Raw genomic sequence first — 20,552 nt, 5'->3', positions numbered from 1 at the left:
GGCTAGAGCTGAGTGGGTAATGCCGATACCCATAAGTCTGTTTAGCAGTATGGAGTGGGAAATAGTGTCGAAGGCCGCCGTGAGGTCAAGAAGGATCAGGATGGCCTTCTTCCTCTGATCTTGAAGGTTTTTAATGGTGTCGGTCAGCTCGATCAGGGCGGTCTCGGTGGAATGTCTAGACCGAAAACCGGATTGCTGGGGGTGAAGTAGGTTGTGGGCATCGAGGAAGGCCTTAAGCTCTTTATGGACTAATTGTTCCGTGATTTTGCCCAGTGCGGGTAGCAGGGTGATGGGACGAAGGTTAGTTAGATCAGAGGGGGGTTTGTTCGCCTTTTTCATCAGAGGTTTAACCGTACCTTTTTTCCAGGTAAGTGGGACAGAGCCCGATTTGAGGGAGAGGTTGATTATTTCGTTGATGATGGGGTTTATTTCATCAATGATGATATGGAGGATCTTGGGGGGACAAGGGTCAGAGGGAGAGCCTGATTTGCATGAGAGAATCACTTCTCTGGTTTGAGTTAGAGTTACCGGAGAGAAATGAGTGAGGCAATTTGTGGTCGGGCGAAATTTGTCAAGCTCTGAGAAAGAGAACACCGGGGGGGAAGGGGGAAAGTTGATGTGAATGGAGCTTATTTTTTCCTCGAAGTAGTCGGAGATCTTATCGCACAGCTCTTGTGACGGGGGGATCTCTGGTTGGAGGGCTTTTGGTTTGGTAAAAGACTTTACTATGGAGAAGAGGGTTTGTTGTTTCTGATTGGCGGCATTGATGGCGTTTACATAGTAGGTTTTTTTAGCTGATTTTATAGTTGAGAGATAATTTTTTCTCAGGAGTATGTAGTTGCTACGGTCGTCGTTGTCGTATGATCTACGCCACTTGCGTTCTGCTTTCCTGCAGAGGAGGTGGGCGGCGGTAAGGTCAGGAGTATACCAGGGTGCTTTGTTTTTCGTTTTTTTTAGGGTGTTGACTTTTTTATTAGGTGGACATCGTTCGGAGATTTCTTGCGAAAGCCATTTGTTGAAAGAAACAGCATCTTTATCGATGTTTCCAGAGGAAGGGGGGGCGTTAGAAGGGGAGAGGGGGTGAGAGATAAGACTTGCCTGCACAGTTTTCCAATTAATGGAGTGAGTGTGTTGGCGGATTGGTTTTTTGCAGTTAGAAGGGAGGACATTGAGAATGTGGAAAGGGATCAGGCTGTGATCCGACCAGATTTGGGGAATGGGGGGTGAGGTGGAGATGGCTGGGAAATTAGAGCAGACACCGTCCAGGGTATGACCAAGGGAGTGTGTGGGCAGCTTGACACTTTGTTGAAGGTCGAAGATGTCCAATGTCTGCAGCAGGTTACTGGTGGAGGGGTCGATCGGTATTTCCAGGTGAAGATTAAAATCGCCCAGGAGGGTGAAGTGAGGGTAGCGGAGAAGGAAATGACCGAGTGCGTCGTTGAGGGAACCGAGGAATTTCGTCGCATTTCCCGGCGGGCGATAGATCAGCCCACCTGAAAAAGAGAGGGTGTGGCTAAGCTTGATGGAAAAACCTAGTCCCTCGGCATCGGTGAGGGGGTCGAGGCAGAATGTGTGGCAACTGAAGGAATTCCTTAAAATGACCGCGACACCTCCACCTCTACCTTTCAGTCTATCCTGTCTGTGGAAAGAGTACCCTGAGGGGAGGGCGATGGCAATGTCAGGGTTACTGTCTTCAGTAAGCCAGGTCTCGGTGATCATAAGGCAGTCCAAGTTGTGGTCAATAATAAGGTCGTGGATGTCCTGACTGTGTTTACACATGGACCTGGCGTTAATTAGACCTCCGGTGAAACAAGGTTGCGTAGGAGGGGTTGGCTGATTCGTGGCGAAGTTTAGGGTCCAACGACAATTATTACAACTAGTGGGACCAAATGTAGTTGAGAGGTCGAGTTTGCAGGGGCAGTCCGATCTGCCTTGAAGTTTGCGAAGGACATTGGGTGCATACCTGATGCCAAGAGGGTGTTGGGCAGGGGTTCCTGCGCCTGGCGCGGTCTTGGCGCGGACGGGCGCAGACGGGCTTCCCTTAGGCGCGCCTTCGGCGCGCAAACGGCGCTCCCGCTGCGCTCGTCCGCTGCGCGACCTCTGAAAGCACATTTGTAGGGGCAAGGAAGGGGGCGTGGCCTAAAAAGGGGGCGGAGCCAGCGCGCACGCCGCTGGCGATGGCGGCTGCAAGCAGGAAGCAGGAGAGCGCGAACAGCTATTACTATCAGCTGTGCGCTGAGTGAGAGCGAGCACTGAAAAGTGCTTGGTGAATTAAAAACAAACAATAACAACAGTGACACCACACAAGAGCACGAGTGCAGTGTTAAGAACAATTTTTAAAAGAGCAGTGGAGTACCCCCAGAACCCGGCTTCCGCCTCAGGTCTGGGACAAGGTTTACACTACCGCTAGGAATCAGCGGGGTTAAGTAGGATGATCAGGGGGCGTGGCCTAAAAAGGGGGCGGAGCCAGCGCGCACGCCGCTGGCGATGGCGGCTGCAAGCAGGAAGCAGGAGAGCGCGAACAGCTATTACTATCAGCTGTGCGCTGAGTGAGAGCGAGCACTGAAAAGTGCTTGGTGAATTAAAAACAAACAATAACAACAGTGACACCACACAAGAGCACGAGTGCAGTGTTAAGAACAATTTTTAAAAGAGCAGTGGAGTACCTCCAGAACCCGGCTTCCGCCTCAGGTCTGGGACAAGGTTTATAGTTCTATAGTTCTATAGTTCTATAAGATGGACTTCCCTGCGCTTTCCTCACACCGCTTCCAGCACAGTGTCGCCGCAGTATCACAGGCGAAGCCATGCCTGTTCGCTGCCGTCCCAGAAATTACTTTTATAAAAAGCAGTAACAGACAGAATGTGGCTATATCTCAATATCACTACATTGGCACCTACCGTCATCTAAGGATGGCGGCCCAGACATGCCCAGTACAGGTACAAAAGGAGGGGGGGGGTGTTCCCCTCTCAAAATTCCAGCGCTTCCTTGCGCAAAACGAAAACAAAACTCTCGAGATGCCTGTGGAATGCACAATGCCCCTGCAGCATATCGGGGGGAGAAAGAATGCAGCGCGATCCTGCCGCCCGGCCCTCATGAGAAGCGGTAGAGCCAAGATCACACCACACCCTAGAGGAGTCTCTGGAGAGTAGTAGCCCGGTGAGCCCTTCTTGCATGCCGCCATCTTGGGGTGAGGGGGGGTCAAGTTGGTGGTGGGTAATTGTGGGAAGCGTGGTCGACCTCGCCTTGGTGTGTCCATGGGCCATGTTATACAATGCTGGGATCTAGCAGCGGGCCTAAGCAGCTTACTCCGGAATCAGTAATGAGCAGGGGGGTAGCGGACCTATACATACGGTACACACACGGGAGCGGGGCGGGTGGCGGGGCACATGGACGGGCCCATGAAGGACCCACCCCCGGAATACCCTTCACTTAATAAAACGGAGGCCCTCTACAGCACCGGCAGTCATACCGACCCCCACCTGAAACACCCAGCAAACCTGTCAGGCTTCAAAATTATTAAAATACGCTGTACTAGCTAAGTGATTCTCGTGACGGACACCACCCGCCTTCAAACTGCAGTGTGCTGAAAACTGGGCTGAATATGTGCAAGAAAACTCTGCCCGCAAGACAGCTCCGCCTCGAGCCCCCGCGACAAACAAACGCCCCCTGGATACTACACATTGGCGTGTCCCAGGGTGTGGAGAACCAGTGGTAGAAGTGGGCGGGGACGGAAGGGCACGGCGTGCCCCTACTTCTAAAAAATATTTCAGTCCGTTCCCCTACTTCTTTCTGTCAAAATATCGTCCCGGGACGGCAAACGAAAACTTTTCCTTTCAGCTTTCAGGGGCTGCTCGCACTTCTCTGTTGTGCTCCAGAGGCTGCATCAGCCCCTCCCTGAGCGCGCACAGACGGTGGCCAGGCCCATTGTCATTCTGATTGAGGTCGATTATCTCCTTTCGAATGACAATGCGCCTGGGAGATGCCTTTCTAGGAAGCCCTTGGGCCAGCGGGGAGTGTGGTTAAAGGGTGGCAGAGCCCTAAAGCTACACTGTGCTTTGTTCTGTGCTTCTAAAGCAGTGACAGATACAGAGATATCTTTAGTGCACGGAGAGTTTACACATCAGTGGAGACTTTACACATCAGCAGGGAGTTTACAGTGAAATGGCAGCTTTTCCGCCATTAGCAGAGCCCTGGGGGTTTCCTTGTAAAATGAAACTACTCTGGTACAATCTCCAAAGTTACCTGTTCAAGAACAGCTGGCTCCGAGAATGCTGCCGCCCTGACAAGGCACATTTGCGATGAATGCATTGAGTCACTGATCTGCTCACTGCCAACTAAATAACTGAGTGAAACATAAGTAAACAAGGTGGTACTTCCAGGAGCCTATGGGCAGCTCAGTAGGGCTGCGCGCTATTCTCTGGTCTATGGGCAGCTCAGTAGGGCTGCGCGCTATTCTCTGGTCTATGGGCAGCTCAGTAGGGCTGCGCGCTATTCTCTGGTCTACGTGCAATTATATCAAACACGCAGTATGCAGGCCCGAAATCCTAATCTTCCAAAGAATCCTCAGATATAACATCCTCGCTACAGTGAGGCAAAATAAATATTGTGAATGGGAACAGACAGCTTTTAGGCTGCACAGCACTTGGGAACATATGCTTCAGATGCGGGACAGGAGAGGTGACAGGAAAGGAGAATGATGGGACAGGAGAAGTGATGGGGCAGGGGAAGAGAAGGGGCAGGAGCGGTGATGGGGCAGTGGAAGGGAAGGGGCAGAAGCGGTGATAAGGAATGGGCAGGAGCGGTACCGGCAAGAGCAGTGAACTGATAGGGGCAGTGAACGGATAAGAGCAGTGAACGGGGCAGGAGAAGTGATGGGACAGGAGAAGTGATGGGGTAAGAAATGTGACAAGGCAGAAAAAGTGACGGGCCAGGAGCAGTGACAGAGCAGGAGAGGCAACATGAAAAAGAGATGACTGGGTAGGAGAGGTAACTGGGCAGGAGAGGTAACTGGGCATGAGAGGTAACTGGGCAGGAGAGGTGACCGGGCAGGAGTAGTGGCGGGGCAGGAGAAGTGACGGAGCAGGAGAGATGACAGGGTAGGAGAGGTGATGGGACTGGGGAGGTGACGGACAGGAGTGGTGATGGGGCAGGAGAGGTGACGGGGCATGAGATAGAGCGGTAATGGGGCAGGAGCGGTGAATGGGTCAGGAGCGGTGAACGGGGCAGGAGCGGTGAACGGGGCAGGAGCGGTGAACGGGGCAGGAGCGGTGAACGGGGCAGGAGCAGTGAACGGGGCAGGAGCAGTGAACGGGGCGGGAGCAGTGAACATTGGTGATCAATGTACCTGCTGGAGAGAGATGGGAGCATGTTTTGTCTACTGGCTGTTTTACTCATCTAAGGTAGCGCAATGGGGTAATATGCCTGCTACAAAGAACGTGTACCATGCATATCAAAGAGCAATATGTTCTGTGCATAGTTCTGTGGGTAATGCTTTGTGTTCACTTCCCGAATGAAAGGACTCTTAAATACATATGGCCTGGCAGTTTCGGCTGGACTGTTCCCATTGGGCGCAGCATCAAGACTGATTTGCATATGGCTGGGTCCAAACTGGAATGGCATGGTGAGCAAAAAAACAATGGATTAAGGCCTAGATCTCTGTACTGAGGTGAATGTGTGACATTGTTCTGCATTCTGTCCATCAATTGTTCTTTTTGCATTTGTCACCCCGAGTGAGACAGGTATGCTCAGACATGAGTCCCGTGCTCTCCATGCTACTGAAATCAAGCTATCCTGGCTGATGAGGGTTGAAAGCCTGAAACCGGTCTAGGATGCTTGTTTCTATTCCAGGGAGGACCTGGCCTGGCAGTTCAGGCTGGACTGTTCCCATTGGGTGCAGGATCAAAACTGATTTGCATATGGCTGCCTCCAAACTGGAATGGCATGGTGAGCAAAATAACAATGGATTTAGGCCCAGATCTCTGTACTGGGGTGAATGTATGACATTGTTCTGCATTCTGTCCACCAGTTGTTCTTTTTGCTATATTATGAGTGAGCGGCTAGCTGGCTGACATGAATATAAGGGAGTCTTTGTGGGTTTCCGTGAGTCTAGATTCTCCTGAAGAGTCCCTACAAGACAAAAAATAATCATGGATTTCTGAACAATGAGAGTAAAAGCATTTAGGTAACATGTTGTTCCTGCTTACATTTCACACGCTTTACATAAACCTGTATTCCCTATGAGTGTTTGCTTTTCCTAAATTAAACCTCAAATAAACATGTTTATCCATTATTTTAATTAAATAACGTTATAAGCTGTAACTGGTCAGTGAAATGCTAAACGTGCAAAAAATTGGTATGTTTTGCTATTTCTAGCCATACCCCTGACTCCGCCCACTGATTCAATATTCGGTTATTCCCGCCCCCTGATTTTCCACCCACAGTTCCCCTACTTTTTCTTTCCCACTTCGACCACTGTGGAGAACCGATGGTGCCACCCACAAACAAGGCTCCTGCTATGGCGCACATCAAAGCATTGACCCCCGATAAGCCAGAGACAGGTAAGACTAACCATGCAGTGCCGCTACAAGTGCGATCAGACTCCCACGCGTCGCTAGACCAGGTGGAGCTATATATATATATATATATATATATATATATATATATATATATATATATAATTTATGAGCTCCTTGTTGAATGTGAGATGAACAATAGCCATTTTAATAGTTTTGCCTTTTAGGCAGCCACCATCAACCCCACAAAGCCAGGCCCTCAATACCAGTGGTTGAAGAGATCTGCCAAATATTGGCGGGCATTTTGTATCCATTTAATATAGCATATGATTGCAGGTTCCCCTTCACCAGCTTCAGGACTGGCCATACAAAACATCATAAATAAATTATTCTGCAGAACAACAACCTGCCGAAAGGATGACTATAAGCAGGCCATCTAGACAGATATTTTACAACTTGAGAGGCCTAGGGTTCATCACTGTACAGGGTCATCAATCACCCATGAAGGTAAATATGGACGTATTGGTTCACTAATATATTAGATAAGTGACAGAATTGCATTGACTTATAACTGCCCTGGATATTTGTGATTGTTCATTTGTAAAGCTGTCCATTTTGACATTATCAAGACCGTCGGACTAGAGCACAAGCCCCGTAGAAGCTGTAGAAGGTTACTGTTTCTAAGAAAAACACAAGTTATTCAAATAGAAGACAGGCTGCTTGACATTGTACACAAAAAAAAACGGAGATACTACTAATAAGGTTGGTTGGACTTTAATTGTGACATCACATCAACGTTCTTACTGCTTAAAATATATTTACAGGGTGGAGGTCTATAGTCACCACAACCTCCTTATGTTATATGCATAGTATCTAATAGCAGGCAACTGATGTAAGCTGTGTGCAGTCTGTGTCTCACATTGTTATGAGCTGTGACCCAAGGCAGAATAAGTGAATCGCTCTTGTCGCGTCTCACATAGGGCCTCGTAATGGGGTATGAAATGATATTACTCTGCACCTTCAACATAATACAAACGTATGCTCTAACCAGACTCTCAGTCTCTCTGGCAATAACTTTCTCACTCATCAAGCTATTATTTCTTTCCAGACAGTCCCTTTCCAACTCCTTATTGTGCTCCTGAACCAACCTGAACTGTACCTTGTCGAACATGAAGACCTTGTTGATCCTGCCATTGTATCTGCGGATCAGTTTAATTATGACATTGCTTGTATCCTGCATGGCCTGGCACTGATGCTCAATTTTAGCACTCTCCTTAAACTGCAGATTTAGGAACATGATGGTCACTGGTCTCATCTCTGATAGAAACTCCAAGGGCTGATAGTCGTCAATCTGAAGAGCACAGTGAGAGGAACAGAAGGTCAGACGAAAGAATCTGCAACTCCGAATACATGAGACAAAATCAGATAGAGTAGGGATTTGCAATCCACTCTGCACATTAGTTTATGGAGCATCAAAACTATACTATTATGCAAAAAAGAAAAGTCATACTATAGATAGATAAATAGATATTTGCATGCTTATTTAAAAGCATTAAAACCACAACATTGAGGTCATCAGAACAAAAGCAACAAAAAAAACAGATATATCAAGCCATGCCTGGTTGAAATATACTAATATATATTGTGTTACTTATCTGACAAGAAGTTTTAAAAAGTTACCTAAAGAAACAAAAGTGATATAAAGTGCAAAGAGGGAGTTCACAGGAAATTCGAGCAAATAATTGCAAAGATCAATCCAGTCCCTCCTTATATGCGTCAGTTGCCAAAGAGGCAGCTCCCTTGAAAGGAAGACTTTTAATAATATCATAGCAAGTTCAACGGCCTGGGATTCAGGAATGGGGCCCCATTCGAATTATTAAAATGTTCAATCTTGTCCCTCTTTAAGAACTTCAGAAGCCATGCCACTAGGTAAGATTATTTCCCCGAAGAGGTGACATTCCGTGAAGTCCTTGTGACCCCAAGATTCAGGGAGGGGCTGCACTAATAAGTAAGAAAACATCTTTGAATACTATGTGGGCCATACATGCTAAACTCCCCCCCCCTCCCCCTCAGGGGCACCATTCAGGGACAATGTTTACACGTACATATCAAGAATTCTGAACTGGAACAAGACCACACTGGGGTACACAAAGCGCTAAGAGTGTATGGGGAGACGGAAATATCACTGGGGTAACAGAAAGAGGAAAATCTAAAAAAGAGTAAGTTCAACAACCTCTCATTCACCAACCACACCAGAGGCCTGGTACCTGCTGCCCAACGATGTCCCAACCTACTTTTCCTCAGGGAAACCAGGCTGAACCCTGCATTGGCATCTGACATCACCACAGTCATCCCCTGCCCCCACTCGAATACAAGATTGCCCGGAAATACATACTTCACAAGCGGGGAGGCAGAATGGCCATCATCCACAAGAACACAATCAGCTGCAACACATCCACTGATACACAATCCTTCACCGAAAACACATCATTCCAGCTCCCCGTTACGGCCAATTTCACCCTAAGTGGCACTCTCATTTACAGACCACCGAGACCATGCACCATCTTCACTAACACCATAATGGACTTTGTTGCAGCATTCTCCCTTGATGCTAGCAATGACATTCTACTCCGAGACCTGAACTTCCCCCTGAAAGACAACACTGACCCCAGCTCAGGAACAGTGATTGAAGACCTTGGATGCCTGAGTCTCACCTAACGAGTAAAGGTAATACCCAAGTCGCAGGACATCTCCTGCCCCTATTTTAACTAACTTCAACAACATCTGAGTTTAAGATCCAATACCATTACCCTGAACAAAGCACACTCCATGTTGTTCAGCATCCCCGTCCCTGTCCAATGAACACGCACCACTGCCAGACCAGCATGCTGAAACTAGAACAGCATCACTCAGAAGGAGTGGAACACCACTCTGAACACCCACTAGCCTAAACACAGCAACAGCCTCACCAAAGCCATCAAGAATGTCAACAAATAAATCCCCTCCTGTGCCAACTCCCTGGTGCCCTCAAACACAGCAATGCAACAAGATGCAAACTCGAGGACAGTTGGTACACAGAGGAACTCAGACTGATAAAACGCCACTGAAAACAACAGGAGCGTAAATTGAGAATGAGTCAGGACAATGCAGACAGAAGCACAGTTAAATCCTCCGAAACCACCAAATTATCTGTACCCCAACATGTGCTGCTCTGGTGGAAAGCATTGATGCCAGCACCAACAGAAGTAAAGAAATCTTGGTTATTGTAAAAGCTTTCACTTCACCATCGACCATCTCCAACTCAATCAACCTCTCACTGGACCTCGGCAACAATATCTCTCTATTCCTCAGCAACACAATCACAACCATTTACAACAGCCAGACCCCATAGACCTCATCAACACCTCCTGATCTTATCCAAAGAACCAATGCTAATCATATGGCCCATCATCACTGCAGAAACAAAATGCCTGCCACAATAAAGTCCATCCACTCAGGGGAAAACAAAGGAGGTCCCCTTACTATCCAATGCCGGACAGGGGGAGAGTAAAGTAAAGCAACAATGTTCCTAACACAGAGTAAATACACAGGACCTTACGGTGAGGTAATATTATGGTTAATCAATCAGAAATTGGGAGGTGCACTACAATGTTGATCAATGGTTTAGGTTTGAGCTTAGTAAATAGGTAGGGTGCTCTCCCAGGTGGCGTCACCGTCCACTGACGCTGGAAATTCAATGAAGTTATGTGCACGCATTAAAGTGAGTGCTTCCCTGGATGGAGGCACATCTTGGGGTTCCAAAATGAGTTAGACTCCAATCAAGTTCCTGATAACTTGTTTTCAATTTATTTCATGAAGAAAAGTTTGTTTGATATTCACATCATATCAAAGTTGTGTAATATTCAGAAGCGCCTTGCATGTAGGTTAATTAATTCCACTCCCTATGCATTTCGGGCGGAGCCCTTTGTCAAGGGGTATCTACAAGGGATGAAGAAGAATGGGTAACCAATTACCATAACGTAAATGATAGGTATGTTAATTCAAAGTTTACTGACGGTGAGGTACCTAAACAAACGCGTATGTGAGTATCTGACCATGTTTGGAGGTGATAGACAAGTCCGACGGGTGATTTACGCTAGGAAAAAATGGTGATAAAAAACACAGGAAGGTGAATAGTAAATACAGTGGGGTGTTTGTGTTAGTTGGCGGTATTTAATGTGCTCGGAGACATCAGTCAAAAAGTGGGTGAGGTATAAGAAAATAAAGCTGCCATGCGAAAAAACAAACGGGTGGGTTAATCGTGGTGGTGCATCATTAAGAGCTGCCGAGTAAACACTCACGAAGTGGACTCGAAAAGGGTCAGGATTAACGTAGTTCTGTAAAACAGGATGGAGATAGAGTCTTACACTATGAACTAATGGAGCGGGGCGTATATACGTGAACGATAAACGGTGACTTCACTTACATGAGTAGAAGACGCTGTTCACTTGAATCCGGGGGCCGTGTAGGCTGAAAGTATCTCCCCTGGGAAGTTAGGTGGCGAGCAGATGACCAGTGATGTGTTAATAAACACGCGGGTGATAGGTTAAGGTAGAACGCGATGGAAAAGAAAGAAGGACTAGCGGGAAAAGTTACGGCGGAGGGTAAAAATAAAAAACGGACTAAGTTGCTAGTGCAGAAGGGTCTATGGACGAGTAACAGTGACATTAAATAGAAAAATAGAATAATAAAAGAAAAGAATAGAAAAAAGTTGAATATAGGAATAAGATATTCATAACCTGAAAAATAAACTAGAGGATAAAAAGGACAAGTAAGTACTATAACGAAACAGAGCTTGCCAGGGAGCAAGTGCATTCATATACTGTTGCAATTACGAGACAGGAGGGAAATATCAAAACTGACAATTTGATGTTTTGATACGTGGGTTGATGGTTATAGATATATGCCTCCTCAAATTCCTTCATGTAAAGGTTGGCATACGTGGGTGCTGCACAGTTGCCCACTGACATGCCGGACAGCTGGAAGGACCCATGGAGTTAGTCTGGCAAAGTAAACCTCACATGTCTGCTTCCTAATCTGTGGAGTTGCACAAGGATCCTCCCTCAGCTGGATCAACAAACTCACCAGAAGGCTACATACCATTCTGAAATCGGCAGCCAGAATCACTCTCAAGCTCTCATGACACACTCACATCACACCACTCCTCATCCACACTTTCATGGCACTACATAACACTGGACCAGCGTATTTTAATAATTGCATTTCCATTCACAAACATTTCAGACACCTGCACTCGGCCAGACTCCTTCTTACACAAACTCACCGTACGCAAAACCAGAACAGGCAGTTGAGCCTTCTAAATCGCTCCTCAAGAAAGGAACAACCTGCCACTACACATAAGAGTCTCCTCCTCATTTCTTGAATTCCACAAGAAGCTGAACCCTGACATTTTGATCAGTCTCACTAGGCCCTAGATGTGGCTAGACTCACACCTGCTCACTGGAAGGATACTCTCTGGGGTGATAGTGCACTCTACAAATCTGCATAACATTTGGACACATAATTTGTAGGAAAGTAGGATCCCTATAGCATGGTTACCCCCTCTTTTTGCCTGGTGTCAGTGTGTCTAATCAGCACCTCAGTCACTGTGATTCTTCCCTAATTGTGACTATGGTAAGTACTTCTGTACCTCCACAATTGGCTACTGGTGTACCCCTATAAGTCCCTTGTATATGGTACTAGGTACCCAGGGTATAGGTACACCAGGAGTCTCCCTTGGGCTGTAGCATGAATTGTGCCAACCATAAGAGACGACTCAAACTGTGACTACATGCCTACCTATGTAAGCTGGTGCTAGCACCACTTACAACAGATATAGGTTTTCTTATATCTGAGGTCACTACACTTAAAACCTATAAGTCACCCCTAAGGCAGGCCTTTCAATCCTGAAAGCAGGGTGCTGGGTTATAAGTGTTTGGGTGCCCCTGCATGAGCAGGACATCCCTACAAACCCTGGAGTCGATTCTCTAGGCTTTGTATGTGTGGCAGCCATTTTGATACATATAGTGAGTGGCCATCCGTCAGTAGACAATGGCTAACTATATAGTGGCTGTACCTAACCTGGGCATCTTTGGTATAAAAAATGTTGGAAATAACACCGTTACCATTGTTGGAGGCATAATTTTATGCACTGGGAGGATCCTCTGGGAAGCCCCCAGTATTCCTATTAACAGCCTTCCAGGATCAGCAAGTGAGCTAGTGCTGCTGCCGACCCCAAACACGATTCTGCCCTTCTGCTGCTGAGCCAAGCTCGAGCAGGGGAAGGTAGAGCAATAGGTTTCCTGTCACAGGGAGGTGGGACTACCTCCCAGACAGGACTTAGTATATTGGGCTGAGGTGGGGTCGCTTGCCAGCGTCACCAGACTGCTTTGAAGGGCACATTTTGTGCCCTCCTTGCATACTCCAGTTTATCATGAAACACAGAGGGTACAAAGTTCCCCGGGAGCGTCTAGAGAGGGAAGGAGTGTGTAAACAGGATAAGAGAGTGGAGTCAGGGAGCAGCAGGCTCCCTTTTTAGAACTGAGAGGCCTCACACACCCAGCGAGCTAGATGTCAAGCTTCATCATTGGCCTCTTGCTCCTCGTCAGACTGGCGCTGCAATGCCTGATGGGCGCCTAAAAGGCGCTCTTTGTCGGAGATCTTTTGTTCAAGCCAACGGTTGTGTGCGTGTGAGGGGGAGAGTAAGGGGTGTAGTCATGTGGGGAAGGTGATATTAAAAAAGGTGAACCAATTCACAAGGATTTTTATTCGCGTGACTGATTCCCTTGGTTAAAAGGTGGGAGGGGAGATAGAGGCTGTAAGGGACACAGTGGACCTACCTCGACCCTCTAATCAGGTCGACATGTTTCTTGCTTAGTATCGCAATTCCGCAGGACCTCAAGTACACAGTACTACACAGTGAAAAACTAAAAAGTGAAGATAAAAAGGATCAATACAACCTCTCTGGGTCTGTAAGGGTGCAGGCCAAGTGGTTCTGCGGTAAAGGGTTGACCCTAAAGGAGTCCCTAAAGGGCCTCGCAGTCTGTTCCCGTGGGGCAGCACAGAAAGGTATAATAACCTCTTGCAAGTGCAGCCCAAGGCTTGCGAACCTACCCGCACGCGAGGCGCTCACAGTAGGTTCGCAAGCCTTGGCCTGCACTTGCAAGAGGTTATTATACCTTTCTGTGCTGCCCCACGGGAACAGACTGCGAGGCCCTTTAGGGACTCCTTTAGGGTCAACCCTTTACCGCAGAACCACTTGGCCTGCACCCTTACAGACCCAGAGAGGTTGTATTGATCCTTTTTATCTTCACTTTTGGTTTTTCACTGTGTAGTACTGTGTACTTGAGGTCCTGAGGAATTGCGATACTACGAAAGAAACATGTCGACCTGATTAGAGGGTCGAGGTAGTTCCACTGTGCCCCTTACAGCCTCTATCTCCCCTCCCACCTTTTAACCAAGGGAATCAGTCACGCGAATAAAAGTCCTTGTGAATAGGTTCACCTTTTTTAATATCACCTTCCCCACATGACTACACCCCTTATTCTCCCCCTCACACGCACACAACCGTTGGCTTGAACAAAAGATCTCCGACAAAGAGCGCCTTTTAGGCGCCCGTCAGGCATTGCAGCGCCAGTCTGACGAGGAGCAAGAGGCCAATGATGAAGCTTGACATCTAGCTCGCTGGGTGTGTGAGGCCTCTCAGTTCTAAAAAGGGAGCCTGCTGCTCCCTGACTCCACTCTCTTATCCTGTTTACACACTCCTTCCCTCTCTGCTGCTGCTAGTCTCGCTGCTCTGCAAGTCTTCTTCGTTGCCTGTGTCTGTGCTTCCTTCAGGATCTTCAACAGACCTGTGGGCATCAGGGACACCCAGAGTAATCTCCTTGGAGTGAAAGATTCACTACCCTGCATCTGCAGGCACTGCAATGAAGCTGACTGGTCTGCTGCTGTTGACGTCCCACGGACTTTCAAAGGTTCAGCAACACTTGTGCATCACGTCAACATTGCTGTTGCAAAGGCTTGTTGGCTCTGCACTCCAGAGATCTTCAGGCTACAAGAAACACCAGCCTCCAGCATCTCTTCCTGCTAAGATCAGGGTCATCGCCACATCCTCTGCACTGTGGGCCTTCATATTTGGTGAGCTGCTTGAGGTCCTCTTTTGACTCCTGTGCCTTTGGCCTGTGGGTCCTCTCGAGGGTCTTCTGCTTCAATGGGCTCCCGTGCTTGCTCAGGCCTGCTCTGACTCTCCTACTTGTGGTGAGTCCCTTGGACCTTGCTTATCCCAACATTGCTCCTTCTTCACTTTCCATGCCTCTTGCAGCTGCCAAGAGTTGTTGGTGCTCCCGTCGGACACCAACCCCCTGGTTCTCGACTTCCTATGTGGGACAGCTCATGCACAGATCCTGGTCTACCTCAGAGTTGCCTGGTCCTCACAGCTGTAGAGACAATGTCACCGTCATCACTCTTGAACTTTCCGACATCAGCCGGTATTGCCTTTTTGTGCCTCCCGGTCTCTTCAGAGTGCCATAGACTCTGTCCTCTCTGCTTGCAGATTCTCCTTTTCAAGAATCCACCCTTGGATTCCACTGGACTCTTGCGCAGTCTTTGCCATCTGCATCTTTTCTGAAGTACTCCATTCTGGTCTACAGTGGTTTTCGAAGTCACTTCGTGCCTACGCACTCAGGTTACCTGGGGTAGGTATTCTGGTTCCTGAGGTATCCACAAGTGGTGAGACACTCCAACATTTTGTCTTACACTGGGATGCTTCGGGGTCCACTGGTAAGGGTCCTTCTTCAAAACTTCAACTGTGACTTTCCAATATGTGGCGTGTTGCCACCCTGCACACAGTCTTAGTGGGTTTCCTGGGTACCTACCTTGGGTGGTTCCTTGTTTCCCCAGCTCTTCTGAGTCTCCTGGTACAAGTTCTGCCATCTGTCGGAGCTCGCATTCCACTTTTTTAGTATAGGGTTTTGTTTCCCCGTGGAGGCCACCGTATTTTGTGCAAATTACCTTATTTGCACTTATAAAAAAAGCATTGTTGTGTATTTGTGTTGATATTTTTGTGTAGGCAATATACCAATGTGTTAGTGAGTGTTGTGCAATAGAAATTTGTATATATATATACGCTGGGTTGTTCTTTTTCGTTTAACCTACACTACATGATTAGATCTGGTAAAAACAAGCTGCTTAACACTCCTGGATAAACCTGAAGGTTGCTCTCTACAGCTACCACTTAGAGAGCTTTCTAGGTGTGTATAAGACCAATATAATCACCATAAGGGTACCTGGTTTAATGCAATGTGCTTCACTTAGATAAGTGTGCACAATATACTAAGCTGGCCTCCTACACCATTCAGTTCTTTATGGATGTCTTTAAACACTTCAAGAACTGTACTGTCAACTCAGCTGGCTCCTCCTTCAAGCAGTGTTCAAGATTGAATGTTCAAGTCAAGTAAATTAAGGGGGCGTTCTAATAATGGTGCCAAGTGGAGTTTTCCTGAGTTATCTCCTACCATAAATAATGTTTCATCGTTTTGGCACCCTCTTCAGTTTGGCATTGTAAGACCTGGCACCATTGGCGTGGGTCTCCCTTCCATTTTGGGCTGTTGTCTTTTATGTTTCTGCTGGTTTTAAATGCTCTTGGGCACTGTGCTACTGCGGTTCAGTGCCACAGTGCAAGTGCTCCCTATTGTAAATTGATGTATGGATTAGTGACTCCATGATTGGCTTGTTTGGTTTACTTGTCAGACCCTAGTACAGTGCACTGCGTGTGCCCAGCTTGTAAATCAAATACTGCTGGTGGGTTTGCAGCACTGGTTGTGCTACCCACCGGAGCAGCTTGTATAGTGTGTCTCAGGTCTGCCATTGCAGAGCCTGTGTGCAGTCTAGTACTGCCATGTTGACTGGGCAGGTGCACCCACTTGCTAGTCCCTGAACCTTCCCTTTTATACATATTAGTCACCCCTAAGGAAAGCCCAAGGTCAGGGTGCACTGTAGGTAAAAGGTAGTACATGCCCTGATGTGTGTGGCATGTCCTAATAGTGAATTACAGCCATTTTAGTTTTTCACTATTGCAAGGTTATGTGTTCCTCATAGGCCAGAATGGTCAGTCTGATGATAACATCTTATAATCCTAACCAACTCAGGGAACTAGGTAGAAATTTGAGTATAGTACGCCTGAACTCAGAATGATAAAATACATCTTTTAGTGAAGTTGGTTTTAACATTCTGCATTTTAAAATACCACTTTTAAAAAATAGGTATTTTCTTTTCTAACTATCCAAGCCTGCCTCTGCTAGGTTGTGTATTCCTTGTCTGGAGTTTGAGTGATAGGGGCTGGAGGATTCCAGGAGACAGGGTGAGTCAGCACAGGACTGAATAGAGAGATCTGCATGCAGATGGGAGGGAGGAGTTGCACCTGGGACCTGAATAGGGCTGTGCCTTCCCTCCACAATGCTGGCTCTACCTTCTGTGGTGTGTGTCTGATGTCCCTGGCCTACACTGTGAAAGAAAAGAAGGAGTTTTGTCAACAAAGCGCTCCAGGACTGACCAGAAATGGTTTGGACTAGGCAAAGGCCACTTGGCATTCATAGAACAAAGGGAAAAGGAGAATAAATATTGGCACCTAGACCCAAGACCTTTAGATCACTTCAGAGAATCAAGAAAAACCTTTGCTGAGGAGAAGAACCCGGAAGCTGAAGGAAGAGACTACCCCTGTGCTGTGTGTTTGGGGGTTGGCCTGTAGTGGTTGCTTCATTGCCAAAGACAGGAGAAAAGGATTGAGCGTGCATTTTATCAACTTAAAGAAGAATCTTCAAGGGCTTGAAATAGAGCTTGCCTCCTGCCTGAAGTCTCAGGGATACAAGACTTCACCAACCAGCTCCCCCCTGAATTCCCTTGCCTGGAATTGAAGTGCTTGCTGTTGTGCTGAGGTAAACACAGTGAGCAACCCAATATACCCTTGGGGGCTTGGGTGAGAATAAGTATTGGGTAAGAGGTGCCTCCAAGGGAGTTTGTTCGACAAAAGTTACAATATTTTAGAGTATTATTATAAAGTACAATTTAATGGTCCTGGTAGAGTTTAGTTCGATCAAGCAAATGTATTCAATTCACAGATGTCTGTTTTTGCAGAAGTACATTCAACATAAAAAATGAACAAAACAATAACAAAAACAAACAACAAGGTGTATATGCAAAATATTGAAGTTTATCAAAAAGTTTTTTTCACAAGGGATTTAAAATACAAATATATATATACAGGAATACAGGAAGATGTGAGAACATTCCAATTAACTCCTCTGTAAAACCTGAGCACACCTATCCAATATGAAAGAATTGTTAATTCTTATAGGATGAGGGTGAGGGTCGACGTTTCGGTCTCCTATGAATGTTTTGATGAGACCATCTTCAGGACTGATCAATTAATATTTGTAAGCCCCTATTGCAAAGTGAAACAGAAATATTTACAATTACAATTATATAACATTAAAAAAAATTGTGCATTATACACCTAGAGAAAACACAACATTTAAGACATTAGAATAAACAATACAGACAGTTGTTCAAATTCGAAATGCAATGAAGTAATCTGCTACCCTTATAATTTAAATAGCAAAATGAATTGAAGGACAACAATTGTAACCTAATGGTTTAAAACATCTTAGGTTGAGGGTCCTGACAGGGGTAGATGCGATAGTTAAAGACTGGACACATTTGGTAATTATTATATACATTGTCTTCCTTTACATTATTATCATGAAGGTGATTTATGTAATTAAAAAAAGAGAGAGGCGTCATTCATGAAGGACAAACATTCTCATAAATTGTACCTTAGTTTGCTAGCCCAAGGGGTGGTAGAAGAGGTGATATATGGAGAGATTAAGTTCTGGCACAAGTATGCTAAACGGGAAAATTGAATTGAAATCTATATTAGAGACCAATATATAAGGTCATCGTTTGATAATAGGAGACCTAATTTCCTATCGTACCTTAATTCCAGTTCGTTGTCACGGAAATAAGGAACTTGAGAAACGAAGGGCAACTTAATTGCAGTTTTTCTCGCTGAAATGTCGAGCTCGAAGGGTGAGGACAGGCAATTGTCAATGAATCTGTAATGATATGTGTCTTATGTCAGTTGTTTTAAAACACAAGTTATACCTATTGGCTCACTGGGGGAGGCTATTATAGCTGGTTACCTTATGTAAATCCAGGCTGTCGTGTAGTCTAAGTATTTTCAATATATCGCTGCGTCAATGTAGGCGAGCAGCACTAGGCTTGAAATTGAATGCTCTAAAGGATTACGAAAAAGAAAGTATCACAATCTGACAAAGTCTCAGTTGTTTTATCATCGGCAGAGTTAGCAGAGTGAAACGCGATAGAATTATCTTTAGGGTGTTGCGATATAAACTCAGTGAGAGTGATGGATTTCTTACAACGATCTGCAAAGAAGGGGGGCAAGGAGTGATGTATCGGTTATTCTAGCGCGATAATCACCGTGCAAGTTAAAAATATATAAATAAAGCACTGGGGTCAAGATGGAGCAGTTACCTGAAGCGGAGCCTTCGTTGTACCGCAAAACCAGATTACGCCGAATGAAAAAGACAACCAGCGTGTTTAGACGCGCTTAAGTTCATTTGTTTAGAAATTGAAAAAGGACTGAATACCAAAGGACGGGCGCCATCTTTGAGGAGTGAAATTGTAACAATCGTCGAAATTGTTATATTTTATCGGGGACATTTTAGATTAATGAGTAACTATAGTTGAGCTGTCCCGTCTAGTTGAAGTCGAGAACTCCATTTGATCGCTTAAAATTAGTTACTGTGAAGGACTGGATCAGTAAAACGAACGTCATTTTGCAGAGATGTAACAGTATCGCAAATAGCAAGTGCCACTTTAGAGGAGTAATATTGTGGCGTTTGTCAAAAATTATTGGTATTACATTGTTGGTATTTAAGAATGCCCTACCTCATCTAGCTGAGGTTGAGGAGTCTATTAGATTTCTCGGGTTAATATGTATGTGGAGATCAATAAGTAGCTGATTCAGAATATTAAGCGCCATCTTGTAGAGGTGTAACATTGTGGCATAATGTAATGAGATCATTGGGATTGAAACATACTCTCATTAATAGACATTGGTTACTATTAGATATGACTATGACTATGTAAACATTCGCATATGTATACTAAACAGACAGAGAGTATTTAGTCTGAAATTCTATGTAAAGCTGTAGCTCATCGTATGTCGAGTTTCAGTAACATACATATACAATAAAGGTATTCTTGATATTAACATCCCACGCTGCATGTTTTATACAGTATTTAAGATAGTAATATCAAGTATTAATGACAGGTTATGCTAGCAAGTAACAATCATCCAAATCTAAACATTGTCATATTTATAGCAAAACTTGTATAACATTTCACAAACAGTTGGAGAGACAATAATCGGTGTCAAAGTATTATATAATTAAACACAATTTTCAGATTGAGATCTATGATTCAGCTGTTAGACACATTTTAGACTAGTTCATCTATAGTTTGTATAAATGGTGACAATATATCGTTGGAGGGGATCATAGGGAAAGTAGTCTAACACATTATTAGGTTATTATCAAAATGCTATATAAACAAACAGTAGAAGGATCTCATTTATATCTAGTTAGTTAAGCATGCTAATGCATGCCATTCAGTACAAGAGTTTAAGCCCTGGCCAACTGTGTTGGTCAAGCAAATTAGTTTGCCCTCTCTGAGAGATAAGATTGTGTTCATATTATTTTGTCTTTTATTGGACTTGATAACTTCCAGCACCCACCCAGTCATTTCTGTTTCTTTATGGCATCGGCGTAAATAGTGTTCTACTAGGGGTGCGTTTTCTTTTTTGCAGCGGATGCGAGATTGGTGTTGTAGGATTCGTTTTTTAACTGGTTGGATTGTTTTGCCAATATAATGAAGTCGGCAAGGGCATTGAATGCAGTATATAACATTCATTGTATTACAATTTG

General features: G+C 45.6%; 1 protein-coding gene across 1 annotated transcript in view; it reads right to left on the bottom strand.

Annotated features, from left to right (window-relative positions):
* LOC147729493 (uncharacterized) overlaps positions 1 to 20,552 on the bottom strand; it is a 2,015,126-nt gene that overhangs the window by 1,367,217 nt on the left and 627,357 nt on the right. Inside the window, 1 exon segment of the mRNA XM_086954003.1 lies at positions 7,673 to 7,864. Coding sequence (XP_086810129.1) covers positions 7,673 to 7,864 — 192 coding nt within the window.

Source organism: Lissotriton vulgaris, chromosome 2_1, assembly GCF_964263255.1.
Source record: "Lissotriton vulgaris chromosome 2_1, aLisVul1.2, whole genome shotgun sequence".
In the NCBI taxonomy this organism is placed as follows: Eukaryota; Metazoa; Chordata; class Amphibia; order Caudata; family Salamandridae; genus Lissotriton; species Lissotriton vulgaris.
This window is presented reverse-complemented; position numbering and strand designations above follow the sequence as displayed.